Source organism: Condylura cristata, unplaced genomic scaffold (genome assembly GCF_000260355.1).
Source record: "Condylura cristata isolate star-nosed mole 26May11 unplaced genomic scaffold, ConCri1.0 scaffold00017, whole genome shotgun sequence".
NCBI lineage: Eukaryota > Metazoa > Chordata > Mammalia > Eulipotyphla > Talpidae > Condylura > Condylura cristata.
Window position 1 is genome coordinate 31,515,368 of NW_004567118.1, and position 16,558 is coordinate 31,531,925.

A 16,558-nucleotide genomic window follows, 5' to 3' on the forward strand; every position below is an offset into this window, starting at 1 on the left:
CCCATTATGACTTTACATAGTTCTTGCTTTTTTGGACGACATTTTGAATTTATGGCCTTACCCACTATTATCGATGTTTAAAGGTTCTGTGCTATGAGCTACGGGACGTTTTCCTTATTTTAAGGATCTTTTTTGTGCATTCCTCCTGTAAACTGAATTGTTGCACATTATTAAGCCTTATTTGGGGAGTTTGCTTAATATGGGGCACACCCCATTACTAAATTCAGCATTAACAATGACTAATTCGCACACCATGTGTGGAGTGTTACATGGCAGCTGGGTGTTCGCCAACAACTAGACATCTACTACTTTTGGCCCCATTCTCCGAGACCACCTGCTTCAACGCGGAGGCGGCGTCTTGACCCTCCGCGACCTCTTTGTCATGGCGTCTGCGAGGCGTCTACCAGCTGAGGCCTTGGCAATCAGCCAGACGTCGACCTTCCCAAGATGGCGGCGACCCGGGGGGGGGGAAATGCGCGTAGGGGGCGGGGTTCCGCCGCCAGGGGCGGGGCGGAGAGGCTTAGGGTCGGGCTGGCGCTTCCGAAGTAGGCAGCCCCAGCGCGCCTGCGCGGAGCGGCCCTGCGTGCAGTGAGGCTGTGGCGAGGGAAGGCACCGGTGGGGCCGACGGGCGGGTTGAAGGAGGGAAGCGGGTGAGCGAAGTCCCAGTGCGCGCCGCGGCGGCCGGGGTACCCTCCCCTTCCGGGCGTGAGGTGCTGTGAGAAGAGCCGAGTCGAGCGAACTCGCACCGGCAGCGAGGCGCCGCTACCGCCGCCCCAGCCCGGCCTCCCTCGGCGCTCCCGTCGTGGGGGCCCGGCTTCCTCAGCACACCCAGCTCCAGCAGCCCCCAGAGCTTGTCCCCAGCTCTTCGGAAGCCCCGGCGTCAGCCCGGGCCCTTGGCGGGGAGGATGACGGAGCTGCAGTCGGCGCTGCTACTGCGAAGACAGCTGGCAGGTGAGCGGGCGGGCGGCGGGGCGCCGGGCCGGGCCGCGGTGGCGGCGAGCCGCTGCCCGCTACTCCTCCCCTGCTCTCGGGCCCTGAGGGCCGGCGGCCGAGGGGGAGCGGCGGCCGCGGCGAGACTGGGTGCGGACCTGCGCGGGTGGAGAGACCGAAGCGCCGGTCCGGGCCGGGCCCAGCACTTCTGCCCCGGCTTTCAGAGGATATTGGGGGCGGTGACGCGCCCCAGCTTCGGCTCTCGGACGTGGCCTGGCGCCCAGGGGGAGGGGGGCCGCCCCCTCCCCCACTAGCCGGTGGGACGTTGCGGGGGAGGGGCCGTGAGCTTCCGACCCGGGCCGACCCTCCTGGAGGGGCGGGTCCCGGGCTCAGGTGCGGCCGGCGCCGCCGGACCTCGGGGGCAGGAAGGAGCGCCACGGCCCGGCCGGCTCCGGGTCCCCTGCTCGGGTGTGAGCCGCGCCGGGCAGCGGCCGGCGACAGTGGGCTACAGGAACTGGCCCCTGGCCGGATAGGTGAGGCGCGCAAAACTTCTTCCCGGGCAGCGTCGGGTCCGCGGACTTGCGGCGGACAACAAAAGCGCCGGCCTCCGCGGTCTCGGCGCGGGCGCGCGGGAGCTGAGAACCCGGCGGGGTGCGGGACGCAGCCTCGCCTGCCTCCGCCTGGCACGGGCTCCGGCAGCGCCGCCCGGCTGGGGGAGGGTAGGAGCGGGCAGCCCGGACAGCCTCTCGCTGGCCGGCGCGGGGCTTTGTGCTCGGAGCGATTCCGGCTCTTGCGCAGGCCCGTGGAACCCCGGGGCTGCGACCCTCCGGCTCTGACTTGGAGCGGCGGCTGGTCTGCTCCCCAGAGGTGCCTCCGTTCCCCCTCCCCCATTGTCCCGGCCTCCGGCCGTTTGCGGCTTCCAGGTTGACTTTTTAGGGGGTTGGCTCCTACTCTGCTAGGACTGTGCGCGCGGAGCATGCGCACTGGAGACGTACGTGTGCGGAGTGTAAGGGGGGGGCGGGTTGGTGGCTTCACAATGCCGCCCCACGTGCTGCCAGATTTAAAGAGAAATGAACCAGCATTTACCCCTGCTGTCCAACGCCCAGCGTGTGTCCCTCTCAGTTCTGGCGAGCTTTACCGCCCCATTCCGCAGCCGCCAGCCCTTAGCCCTCGGCAGAAGGCTAAGACTGGAATGAAGAGATCTATTTTTGAAACAGATACACTGAGTGTTTGAGGTGTTTGTTAAAATCACCTTTATGGCTTCTTAAGGAAAGGGTTGTCAGGGCTGTTACAGATTGTATAATTAGGTTTATTATTAGACCATGAGCAAGCAAGTTTGGACTCGTATTAAAGTTCTAGATGCTCAGGGGGAGTAACTTGGAAGTGAATAAAGGAGTTCTGGTGATGCCTGTAGCCATCGCGAATAAAGTACCCTGTTGGAAAAACAGTGAAAGAATGGCCAGCTAGTGCATCTTATACTTTCGAACACTCCTTAATTTTCTGGTTTGTGTTATTTTGGAGGAGGAAATTTAGATGTCCGGTTGTCTCCCTAAAATTCTTTAATCAGAGCAAACGCATGGTGAACCAGTAAACAGTATTAAAACATTACACGGTACTCAGTTCTTACATAATGGGAAAGATACATACTTTTTAATGTATAAAAAGTTATGCAGTTTCTAAGAAAGTATGATTTAAGAAAGTATGACATTGACAATATTTCAGAACTATTTTCTACCCATTGTGAACCATCTGGAGATTTTGATGGTCACTCCATTCAGTTCATTTTAGTTTGTGTTGTTTTGGATGAAGAAATTAAGATGTCCTGTTGTCTCCCTAAAAATTCTTTAATCAGAGTTAACTTATGTGGTGAACCATTGTGCTATTTTTTTTTTTTACAAGATTGACCCAAAATATTTACAAAACATTTCCCAAGAGTTTTTATGAGGCTTGGCTTCTTGACTGCGCTTTAAGGTTGGAGGAGTGATTTAATTTGTAATTTTTCAGACCTCATTATAAAGTTACTAACTACTGTTTAATTTTTCTTGCCTCTTGGTCAGAAATAATGGTCCGTTCTTAACATTTTTAATGTTTTGAAGGATTCTAGTTAGTATACTCAGTGAGCAAAATAGTAGGCACAGGCAGTGAATATATTAAGTGAAATGTGAAAATACTAAGTTTATTGGAAAAACGTGACAACTACATGTTAAAAGTCCTGTTGAATTTTAGTGGCACATTGTTTAAGCTTTGTGGTTTTTCAGATACATTTGAAAACAGGAAAGAATGGTAAATTATCTCTTGAAATTATTTAGAGTAACTTTTGAAAGACTTAATACTTGTTTTAAACATCTTGAAACGTTTTGAATAGAGTAGGTACACAAGCCTGTAGTTTTTCTAGCTATTACAATTTCCTGAAACTAACAACAGTGACCCAACAATTGTTACATTTATTGACCCTCAAGGATTTTACTTCATCACTCCAGGATATAATTTATTGAGTTTTTTGTTGTTGTTGTTACTGTAATGGAGAACCTGGTTACTTTCAGAGTTGGTTCCTTGGATTGCAGTATTTCTCCACATCTGCACTGCTGACGTTTTGGATTGATTATTGCAGGGGCCTATACTGTGGCACTATGAAATATTTATTGGCATCTTGGCCTCAGCCTACCACATGCCAGTTGTATACCCCCTCAATTTTGACAACCAAAAATGTCTCCTTTGTCAAATTTCCCTGAGCGTGAAATCATTTTAGAGTTGAAACATCACTGGTTTAAGATGTAGTTAAGACCATTGTGAAATAGGAACACCTAACATTCATGAAATGGTTGTGTTTCTTTGTGGATATTATTAGGCTATGACTTATTCCTTTACACATTCAACAGTGGCAATTCAGCTTTTGCAGTGCATTATGCTAAACACTGAGATTTCCCACAGCACAAAAGATTTAATTCCCCCCCCCCACCCAAACAGTATTACAAGCACTGGTTAAAAATATGAGTACCAAAACCCTAAGTTCTATTCTTGGAAGCAGCCATCATTGACAATTTCTTGTGTTTTTTCAAAAGATGCTTGCATATATGTGCTTATATGTATATATGTATGCATGTTTACTGAGGAATAACATGCGCCCAGCACTATGCTAAGTACTTTACATAGCACTATGCTAGTATCTTATTTGATCCTCCCAATAAGAAAATGGAGGCTTAGAGAGGTTAAGTAACTTGCCTAAGGTCACATCGGTAGTAAGTGGTGGTGTTAGATTAAAATTCAGTATCACCTTCTTTCAGAGACTTTGTTGTTTTCAGCTGTCTAATTGCCTATAAAGCCTCTTTGAAAAATAATTAACATACTCATGAAATAGGCTCCTATAAATTTAAATATCCAAAGTTAATTTATCTAGTAACTGTCAAAATGTTTGGGAAAACAATAGCACTTATTGTACAAAGTGTGTATTAAGATCAGGAGCTAACCCACATATGGCACAGCAGACCTTTCCTGTTCTGCCCGCTGTTCCCCTCAGCAGTCAATCAGTCCACCTGTTTTGGTCCCCAGGTCTCTGCTGAATCCTCTTCACCCCCTGCACCTCTGGCCTGTACCCCAATTCACGTATGCAGAAATAAGTAAAAATTTTAAAAAAGAAATCTAAGAGGTATTCTTGAGGTAATCATAGAGGTATTTTAACTATTGTTAACTTAAGCACAATATTCTTCAGAATCAAGGAAAATATCTGCATTGAATGTAATAGGCTAACGAGAGTGCTAAACTTTTTGCTGTTGACAGTTAACTTGGAGAAAGATTTGGACTAATGTGACTTTCATACTATAAGAACAGTAGATTTTACTGTCTGACAAGCATTTTTTTTAAAGTTTTATTTATTTATGCCTACAGCACTGGGGTATAGGCCAGAGGTGTGGTGGGTGAGAGAATTCACCAGACACAGATTGAAGAACAGAACAGGCAGATGGACCATGTACACTGCTGAGAGGAGCAGCGGATGACACTGGAGAGGTCTCAGCGGGTGACACTGGAGAGGTCTGCTGTGCCATGTGGGTCAGCTCTTTGGCCAGGTATTAAACTCTGTGCTGCATAGCTGCAGTCAGCTTCATAGTGCTGCACTTTTACCGCATTGTGCTACCAGGGAGGGCCCCTATTTGACAAGCATTTTGATAAGGAGAAAGAACAACTTTGTTATTAAAAATTTTTTTTTTGAAGTAATATTTTACAGCACTGGATGTGGGTCAGAGGTATATAGCGCCACTCCAGTCCCAACACCAAGGCACTTGCAGGCCTCCACCAAGTCCATTGGTTCCCTTCCACACATTACTGTACCCTCCCCACTCTGGTAGCCTTAATTTTATCACCAACAGATTTCTAGAATTTGTTACTGATTAGTTTTTGACTAACCTGTTTCAAACCATGCAGGATTTGTCTTTCTCCTACCAGGTTTTATTTCACTTAGCATGATCCCTTCCAGTTCCAGTTATACAGAAGTTATGTTATCAGAGAAGAATAAATAATACATTGGGAAGTTTGCTGCTTTTTAAAAATGACGAGTTTTTGTTTTGTTTTTAGCATTGATACCATAGACTTCAGTAGGAAGCTGTTTTCAGAAGAATCCGAATGTGTAATAATAATAAGATAATTGAGTTTGAGACATTTTGATTGTCTATCTTAGAGTAATATTGAAATTTCCTAAATCTTTGTCTTCTTGGCTACTTATAAGCAGGTTGATGTGTTTAACAGATTTTATGTGATATGGAACCACTTGAGTGAGTTAGTCCTGGCCTTACTCTTCCAAAATCTTCGCCTATATGTCTTCATGTGGCCCAGGAAAACAGTACTTTGGTTAGCTGGGGTTCAGAATCATATTAGAGTAGATGCCCAGAATCATATTAGAGTAGATGCCCAAAAACTACTGCTTTTTTCCCCTTTGAAGGACCATTTTACCTAAAATGGAAGCCTAGTACCTAGTTTTTGTGAAGTGATGTATTGCCTTACCAGCCCTGGTATCTTGAAGGAAGGTGTTAGGGAAATTTAATATTTCTAATTGGCCTTTGTAGAATATATTGGCAGTCTAACTCAAAATTCCATTAAAAATCTTAAGCATAAAGAATAGCTTCTTTGACAGGGGCACTTCAGTGGTAGAAGATTCTAGGTGACAAATACCATAATGTTCTTAATATTAAGAGTCACTAACCCACATATTTAGAACTGGAAAAGTCTAAAAATAAATTTACGTTGCATCAAACTGCTAACTGTTAAATAGAGTCAAGGAATTTTTATATCCAGAAATCATTGCACTTTATAAAAATAATGCAACTACTACTTACTGTACTGACTACACTGTCAGGAAAACAAGCATAAGTGAAACATTATGGTGGGAGTGATGTCAGTTGATTTACAATCTCTGTATGTGAGGGCCATTAAAGAATTATGCATCTAGGGCCCTCCCTGGTGGCTCAGCCGGTTAAAGCACAGCACTAAGAAGCTAAAGCCACCTCCGCATGAGTTCAATTCCCACCTGCCCAGAGGTGACCACATGGCGTGGCAGACCTCTCCTGACCCGCCCGCTGCTCCCCTCAGCAGTGTACTTTGTCAATTTGCCTCTTCTGTTCCCACTTTGTCTCTGGTGAAGCCTCTCACCGCCCCTGAGCCTCTGGCCTGTACCCCAGCTCTGTGTGCACAAATAAATAAATCTTTAAAAAAAAAAAAAAAGAATTACGCATCTAATATGTTATGTTAAAGAATCCTAGTCTTATTTCACATTGTCTGTATATGTCAAATCATTATGTTGTACCTTAAACTTCATAATGTTAATGTCAGTTGTATCTATAAGCTGGAAAAATACCTTAATTTTTTTTCTCACTTTTTTTAACATTAAAGTACAAATGATTTTTAAGTTAAAACTCCTCCTGTTACTCAGTAAACATTCTTGATAATGTAGTGAAATTTATTTTTTTTATAAGTGACAGTTTAATTTTATGTAAATTATTTCAGCGTGAAACACGCTTTCTACATTAGGCTTGTGATAGATGACTTTCTAAAATGATGCTCTTAGAATGTTAAACTATAATTTGTAGGTATTAAAGTTTACTGTAAAGTAGTACTAAAATACAGTTTTATTATTACATGGTTTATATAAATTAATATACTTTATTTGGTGATACTTAGACATGTAATATTGAAGTTAGATGTCTTGATTATTTATAAAGTGATCTATAGTGTGAAAAAATCTGAAAGTCCATTGACTACTACTGTAATGTTGCTTGTTGATTTTTCAAGTAAAGAGTGCATTATCAAGATAATTTTTGATCCTTCGCTTATTTGGGCTTGGGTGTATTGGTGCATGTTTTTTTGAAGGGTGTTTGTTTATTATGGTATTATGTTTATTATGGAACATCCATTGTTGTAGATGTTCTTTCTTCAAAGTAAGTAAAATGCTACTTTTTTTTGTCTTCATGGGTTCCATTGAATTTACGATAAATAATTTTTCATTTCTTAATTATTTTTTTGTTAGATTTTAAAGCAATGAGATGTCCTCCAAGCGTCTGTTTAATGCCATCTTTGATTGCTTTGTAGGAAATTTTTCTGAAAAGAAAACCTAGTTTATGCTTATGGAAAGTCTTGTGAAATAAGCAATGTAGGTAAATCTGGTTGATGACATTTCAAGTACAGAGAAGTACAAATAAAAGCAAATTTTCTAAAATTTGTTGAACAGATGAGATTAAGAATAAATTGCATTTTTGAAATACAGCATTTGAAGCTCTCTAGTGTGAGAGAGAAGTATTAAGTTTATTAATGTAAACCAGGAATTTTTATCATTGCTCTTCCATTGCTAGATTCTGGCCCTCAGAGAAACTGCTGAGAAAAATCCTGTAATTTATACTTTTATTGTAGAGGTGTACGAAGAGATCCTAATCTTTAAAATATGTTACAGAAAATGTATACAAAGTTGGTTTTAAGAATTTTACCTTTTAGTTATACTTTATATGAATGTGCTTACACTTAGTGTTACCATTTTCTTATTCTTACATAAGGTGTACTTATTAGGATTTCTCTTTCAAAACAGAGTGCTACGTGAAGAGTTTTTAGATGTGCCAAAAGCTATGATCCATAAAAGAAAATATTGGTAAATTAAATACTTTTGTTCTGTGAATGATCCTGTAAAGAGAACAAAAAGACAAGCTACCAAACTGAAAGAAGCCATATTCGTAAGCTACCTTTCTGACAAAATTAAGAATATAAAAAGACCCCTAAAAACTCAACAGTAGAAGGGGCCCACCTGGTGGCCTAGGGGTTAAGTCTCAGGGCTATCCTATTACTGCTGCTTCCTGAGTTGTTGGATCCCTGGATCCCTGTGCCTAGGCACTGCAGACCTCTCCTGTATCTCCAGCTCCTCCCCTTAGCAGTGTATTTAAGTGGATCTGCCTGTTCTGTTCCCCACTCTATCTCTGGTGAAACCTCTCCCTCCCCCTGCACCTCTGGTTCTCTGCAAAAATAAATCAAATCTTAAAAAAGAAACAAAAAACAAACGGGGCCCTCCCTGGTGTCACAGCTGGTTAAATAAAGCACAGCACTAAGAAGCTAAAGACACTTCAGCATGGGTTTGACCCGCCTGCCCTGGAGAGGTAAAAAAACAAACAATTCAACAGTAGAAGAAAATAGTTGACTAAGAAAATAAGAATAAACAGAGAAAATAGTTGATTAAGAAAATAAGAATAGACAGTGCTCTCCCAGGCCAGGGAGCTGACCCACATGGCGTAGCAGACCTCTCCTGACCCGCCTGCTGCTCCCTTCAGCAGTGTATTTCAGTAGATGTGCCTGTTCTGCTCCCCACTCTGTGTCTGGTGAATCCTCTCATCCGTCACACCTCTGGCCTGTACCCCAGTTCTGTAAGCATAAATAAATAAATCTTAAAAAAAATAACAGATATTTCACTAAACAGGTTGTACATATGGCATATAACCAAATGAAAAGTTGTTCAGCAACCAAATGAAAAGTTGTTCACTGTCATTACACATTAAGGAAATACAAATGCAAGTTATAGTAAGATATCACTGGATGCTTACTAGATAGCTGATATTTAGAAAAAGTAGTGATAACACCAAATGTGGTTAGAGAATGGAAAAACTTGATCTCATGCATTGCTGGTGGGAATGTAAAATAGTACAGCTAACTGTGGAAAACAGTTGGCAATTTTAAATATGCACTTAATCATACAAACTATGAAGTGTATGTATGACTTCTGAGGGTTTATATATGACTTCTGATGGTTTGACTCTCAGTTTACAATGACGCAAAGATGATACTCAATAGAAACCATACTTTGTATTTTGATCTTTTCCTTAGCTAGCTATCTGCACTGTGGTTACTCATGCTGCTGCATAGCAGCCTCAGTGAGCTCTGCTTCTCAGTCAGCCACACAGTCATGAGGGTAAACAACCTATATTCTGTAGGGTGCAGTAGCCTGTATGTTACATGAGATATTAAGTACTTTATCATAAAACACACTTCATAGTAGGTGATTTTTCCCAGTAATAGTGTTATGATGTATGTGTTCTGAGCATGTTTAAGGTAGGCTAGGCTAAATTACAATATTCACTGAGTTAGGCATATTAAATACATTTTCAGTTTACAATTATTTTCAAACAAAGGATTTATTGGGGTTTAAAAATCCCATCATAAGTCAAGGAAGATTTGTGTTTCATACAAATGAAAACTTACTTTTTTCAAAACTAGTATGTGAAAATTTTTTAGCAGCTTTATTAGCAGTTATTTATTAGAAATAACTAAAAGATGGGAAATATCACTGGGTTAATAAAATTGTGGTACATTCATACCATGGATTGTACTAACGGCTATAAAAAGAACCATATTGATAGCAAAATAGGTTGGATGATTTTTTTATTTAATCCCTTGGTGGTACAACGGGTTAAAGCTCAGCACTGCAAGTGAGCTGCAGCCACTTCAGTGTGAATTGGATACCCTGCCCTCACGTGACAGACCTCTCTTGGCCCACCCACTGCTCCCCTCAGTAGTGTATTTACTCCATCTGCCTGTTCTGCTCCCCATTCTGTCTCTGGCCAATCCTCTCACTGCTCTTGCACCTCTGGCCTGTACCCCAGTTCTGTATGCATAAATAAATAAACCTTTAAACTTATTTATGCATACAGAACTGGGGTACAGGCCAGAGGTATGGAAGGTGAGAGAATTCACCAGAGACAGAGTGGAGAACAAAACAGGTGGAGTGACTGAAAAATACACTGCTAAGGGGAGCAGTGGATGTAACAAGAGAGGTTTGCTGCACCATGTCTGTCACCTCCCTGGTCAGGGATCAAACTCATGCTACAGTGGCTGCAGAGGAATGCTTCATAATGTGGAGTTTTAACCCATTGCACCACCAAGGAGGGCCCCAAGTGGATGATCTTAAGGGAGTTATATCCAGTGTAAACAAGCTAAATTATCACGGGGTTGCACACTATGTGATTCCATCTATACAATATACTGTTCAAATTTTTAATTAAAAAATTAACAAATTTACCATCTTAACGATCTTTGAGTGTTACAGGGCAATTCCAGTGTGAAATTGGGACCTGACTGTGATCCTCACCCACATGCTTAAAAGGGACATAACTGGAGGCACATACAAAAAGATTAATAAAGAGTTTATTTACAGAAAGGGGAAATGAAGAAAGGAATAGCCCAGGAAGAAAGGGAGATAAATAGGTGAAGACGTCCTAGCACTTCCACTGAGCCGGAACCCAAAAAGCATGCCGAAAGCCGGCAGAAAACCAAGTACCTCCCCAAGGCCCACATGTCTGGTTATATACAAAGCCTGACTGCTTAAGCACTCTGCCCTCAGTTCCTAGCAGTTCTCACTTTGATGGTGATGACATTATGGTTTTAGTCCTTGGTGTCTTGGATCTCTTTGGTCTGTGGTGGGGGTGGAGCCCATAAAACCTGTGTTTATGGAGCTGTGCAGGACATCCTTTCCCCTCCAACACAAGTATACCGTAAATTAATATAAGCTGTAGTTATATTGGAGTAAAACAGATTTTTAAAACATTTTCATCTTGAAAAACTCGAACTTTATACCACTAAATGTATTCCCTCCATCCCTGTTTCTGGTATTTTATGTTTTTAAAAGAAGGTTTTATTTTTATTTATGCATACAAGAACTGGGGTGTAGGACGGGTGGGAGGGGCATGTGAAGATTCACCAGAGACAGTGGGGTTAGAACAGGCAGATGTTCTGAAATACTCTGCTAAGGGGAGCAGTGGGCAAGACAAGAGAGGTCTGCCATGTCATTTGTGTGTCACCTCCTTGGCCTGTGATTGAATTCATGCCTCAGAGGTGACAGTGATAAGATTTAACCCCTGTGGCACCAAGGACACCTGGTATTTTTATGTTTTAATAAATTTGATTCATGTACATATTATTTGTTCATACATGTTGTAGCTTGTGACAGTATTTCCTTCCTTTTAAGCCCAAGGCAGCATTCATAGGTATGTACCACATTTCAGTTTAATTGATTTGTATATGTACATTTGAGTTGCTTCAACTGCTTGCTTTTTGCTATTGTGAATAGTGCTGCTGTATTGTATGAACATGGGTATGCATATCTCTTGAAGACCCTGCTGTCAGTTCTTTGAGACATATTACCTAGATGTTATATTGCTGGGTTGTTACATGATAGTTCTCTAGCTTTTCATTTTTTAATGGATTTTTATTTTTTAAAGAATAGTTTTTGGTTCACAGCAAAAAATTGAGTTAAAAGTACAGATATTTCCTGTTAAACCCTTCACCCCCTTCATTATCCACATGTCCTTATCAGAGTGGTACTTGTGTTACATTTGATGAACCTGCATTAAGTAGTCCTATTTTTTAAATTTCTTTTCATACTGTTTTTCATAGTGGTAGCAGCAGTTTGCAGTTCTACCTGCAGTGCACAAAGGTTCCAGTTTGTCCACATCCTCCCCAACATTTGCTAGTATTATATTTTTTTGATGGTAACTGTCCTCATGGGTGTTATCTCATCATTTCAATTTGTGTTTTCTCTGATGATTAGCAACATCAAACAACCTTTCACTTGCTTGTTGGTCATTTGTATTTTATCTTAGAAGAAATTTCTGTTCAAGGCCTTTGCCCATTTTCTTAAAAAATTTTTTTGTCGTATGAGTTCTCTTTATGCTCTGATTATTAAGCCTTTATCAGTTGTATGACATGCAAAAATTTTGTCCCATTTCACAAGTTGCCTTTTTTACTCTGTTTTCTTGGATGCACAAAAGTTTGTTACAGTGCATTTGTCTATTTTTGCTTGTATTACCTGTATGGTGCTACATCCAATAAATATTGCTAAATCTAGTATCATTACACTCTTTGATATGTATTCTCTGAAATTTGTATTAATATTAATATTGAAATTAATATTTAGATTTTTATCCATTTTGAATTAAGTTTGTATGTGACTTAAGATTTAACTTCATTATTTTCCCACCACCACTTGTGAGACTGCTTAAATGGTCTTGACACCCTTAAAATAGTCTTGAAAGAACAGTTATAGAGTTGAAGATAAATTAGTTTTCAGTGATTAGGGACATAAGTGGTGTGTGACTGTCAAGTGGTATAGCATGAGGGGATAGCTGGCAAGTGGAAAAGTTTTGAATTTTATAATTACAATTATAATGATCACATATCTTCAAATGTGATGAAATTGCTTAGAGCTACACATATACAATAAGTGATATACTAATAGTGTGTCAATTTATTGGGTTTGATGTTACACTATAGTGATCAGGGCATTAGCATTGGGAGACTGTATAGGAGTAACATGTATAGGAGACTTTCTGCACTTTTTTTCTGTTGTCTTTGAACTCTTGTTTCAAGTATGAAATAACACATGTAACCAAAACATTTTTAATCACTACTTTCTAATGCTTACCACTTATAGTTACAAATATAGCAACATAGTTGCCATCTTAACATTTTCAAAGAATAGGAAATTGAAATAGAGAATAGAGGAAGTCCCTGTTGGTGAAAGGGGTTAGGTCTCATCACTGTGAAGCTATCTGCATTCACTGCAGCACAAGTGATATCCCTGGCCAGGGAGGTGACCCACATGATGAAGCAAACCTCACTTTCTGCTCACCTCAGCAGTGTACAGCAGTGTACTGTCAGTCTGCCTGTTCTGCTCCCTACTTGGTCTCTGTCTTTGGGAAATCCTTTTACCTGCCGCACCTCTGGCCTGTACCCCAGTTCTTTTATGCATAAATAAAGAAATTTTAAAAAAACAAAACAAAGTTCAATTATTGAGCTATTGTGCACAGTGGACACTGAGGAATGCTGAGGGAATGCAAAACTAGTTGATATGGTATTCCTTCCTTGAGATACCTACTGCATTTAGTAGGCATTGATGGCCATGTAAGTGAAAATTTAAGCAGTATGATAAGTACTTATGTATATGTGGTAGAAACAAAGCACTGAGGAACCAGTGATTAATTATGGGGGAGTCTGAGATCTGAGAAGGCTTTGTTGGAAAAGGACTATATTTGGATATAGCAGAATGAAAATGTCAGTTCTCTTTAAAGTATTAGGTTATATACTTTAAAAAACTGCATTTATCAGTGTAGAGAAAATAATAATTAGAATTATTTGGCACGATAGAAATTTAAAGTTGACAGAAAGTAAATTGGTGTTTCTGAGACAAAACTAACCCTGTGAGGATTCTAGAAAATACTCTGAACACAACTCCAAGGGATGACAGCAATTTGTAATTAAAATGACTTTTTTTTTTAAGTAAAAGGAATATATAATCTCATTTTAAAAAGGGTGGAGAAAGAAAGGAAACTTAAATCACTGAGGGCCTGTCATATACTTTTCATGATCCTTGGGCTTTCTATATGTCATCACATTAAGTTCTCACAGGAGATTTTTAAAGTAAACACCTTTTAGAGATACGGAAATTGAGGTTTATGTTTTATTTGGTAATTTTTCCAAGCTACCGCTAATGGAGCTGTCAAAAAGAGGTCTTTCTGATGATGACACCTGAGCCTTTTCCATCTCAGTGGCTAAACACTTTGAGCATTCTTAAGATTCATTTGAAAATTTAACAAGAGTTAAATGACCTCCTTTTGAGGAAAGTACATACAATTCTGGGTATAATTTCAGAGTTCTTTTTTAATAAGATTTATTTATGCATACAGAACTGGGGTGCAGGCCAGAGGTGCAGGGGCCATGAGAGGATTCATCAGAGACAGAGTGGGGAGCAGAACAGGCAGACTGATGAACATTGCTGAGGGGAGCAGCGGGCGGGTCAGGAGAGGTCTGCTGCACCATGTGGATCACCTCTGGGGCTGGGGATCGAACTGGCACTGAAGCAGCTGTGGCTTGCATGCAATTGCTGTGCTTTAACTTGTTGCACCACCAGGGAAGGCCTAATTTCAGAGTTTTTTGATCTCTAGTGAAGCTCATGCAGTACTGTTTCTTGTATCATTCATTCAGTGAATTTAGCTGATTAGTGTTGCTATAGGAATGCCAAATGAATATGATACTTAGTTCATGTCTTAGGAACTTACAGTCTGTGGAAAATCTCCTAAGATGTCTGCTTTAAGGTATTTTAATTGGAGAAAACTCATTTCTACCGGAATGGTTCATGGAGGGCTCTAAGGAAGTGTGATTTTAGTGCTTGAAGTGTGTGTACAATGTGACCATATAGACTTAACAAAACATTGAAGACTGAGGGAAAAGAACAAGAAGGCTTTTGTTGAAAATCTCTGTGGTTGGTGTATATAGTTGAACTTGTGGAAAACAGTATTTAGAAAGGTTGATGTTTGTAGGACACCTTAAAAATGGTGAAGTATAGAATTCTGTTTGAGGTGGGGAGAAGTGATAAAGTACAAGGGACCAGTGTTTCCCAAATGATCTGTGGTGAAAGACTAGTTTTTAAAAAATTTCCAACTTGTTTCATGATGATTCTTTGAAAAGTAATAAGTGAATTTAGAAAAGTTAAATAAGTTATAAATTCAAAGGGGACCTCCGTGGTGGTGCAGAGGTTAAATTAAGTCTCAGTGCTATCACCATTAGTGCCTGAGTTTGATCCCTGGCCAGAGAGCTGACCCACATGGTTCAGCAGCAGACACCTGTCTCACCTGCTCCCCTCAGCAGTTTATTTAAGTCAGTCTGCCTATCCTGCTCCCTACTCTGTCTCTGGGGAATCTTCTTCCCTCCTACGCACTTCCCCCTCTGGCCTGCGCCCCATTTCTTGTATGCATGAGTAAATAAAACTAAGTCCTTTTAGAAAATATATAAATTCAAGTCTATACTTTATAATTGAGTTTTAGCATATAAAGTGACCTTAATTGCTATACAAATTTCTGAACATTTACTCTAGCTTACAGTGTCATAGATCAGTAATTGATGGGTTGGCCCAGTTAATTGACCATAGTTTAAGTAGCACTGCTTTGGACAAGGTGGAGAGCTGTCATTTAGACTACATTCTCTCCTTGAGGACAGATTTTTCTTTTTGCCTGTTAACTGGCATCACAGATACACAAAATGGTGACTGAAACATAACACATACCCAGACATCACCCATTTATTGAGTGGATGGATTAGAACTACCGTACTAGGTTACCCACACTGCTTAAGCACATGTAAACTAAACCTTTTAAGGCAGAAAGTAAAGCAATTAGAATATTTTTAGCCACTAAACATTTAATTCCTTTGTAAGCCCGGCCCTAGAAATATAAAGATTCATGATACAATTCCTGACTTCACCCTTTTAGTAGGGAAGCCTGATTTGCATAAACAAGTGCTGGTTGATAATTGGAATATAGTACTGCAGTAGTATAGACATTCTTGCCCCTTTTGTTTGCCCCTCCACCACCTTCCATTTTCTTGTTTATAGTATAGCTTTGACCAAATAATACTTGTTGGAACACTTTTTTCTGTAAGGCCCTCGGTTTGCCTCTAAAGCAGTTTCTTTAAGGGACAGTTATATCTACTGTGTCTATGTCTTTTTCTTTATATATTACCAGAAAAATTAAATATTTTTCTTTCCCCCCTAACTTCAGTGTTTCTTTCTGGTTCTATACCGTAGCTTCATGTGGTAGCAGACCATATTTTCCAGAGGAAGAAACTTAGTTGGTTTATTCACAATAGCAGAACCTAGACAACTAGATTTCATTAATTTCTGAACCTGTCCTTTAACAGTATTTAAATTAAAGTCCTAAGTAGGGAATATAAAAGTATTGATACAATTATCCTTTTTCTACTTAGGTGCTAGGGTGCCTCTGGAGTCGTAGAGTCATTTGATTATCTTTCTGTTTTGAGGCTGAGCCAGATGTAATTAGAATAAATGTGAGGTAATCCAAATTGGGATAGTCTAGAGGAAAATGTTATGTATGTCTTAAAAATTTTTTTTTCATTCCTTTTTTTTATTACAAATGAACATGTTTTATTGTGCATTTGGAAGAGATAAAATGTGTTACAAACATCAACCATCTCTTGGAAGCTTTATTAATGTTTGATTAATTTTGTTGTTTTGATAAACTGAAATTCTAAAAGGAGGAATCAATGTTAAAGATTTTAGTGAAATCACTTTTTGAGGTTGAGTTCGTTTTATATACTTGAT

At 40.6% G+C, this 16,558-nt stretch overlaps 1 protein-coding gene across 1 annotated transcript in view; it reads left to right on the top strand.

Annotated features, from left to right (window-relative positions):
- Window positions 1–565: 565 nt before the first annotated feature.
- Window positions 566–16,558, top strand: part of UBE2G1 (ubiquitin-conjugating enzyme E2G 1) — an 87,407-nt gene continuing 71,414 nt past the window's right edge. Inside the window, exon 1 of the mRNA XM_004684757.2 lies at window positions 566–951. Within this exon, the coding sequence (XP_004684814.1) occupies window positions 906–951 (46 nt within the window). The 5' untranslated portion in view covers window positions 566–905. The remainder of the gene's footprint in view (window positions 952–16,558) is intronic.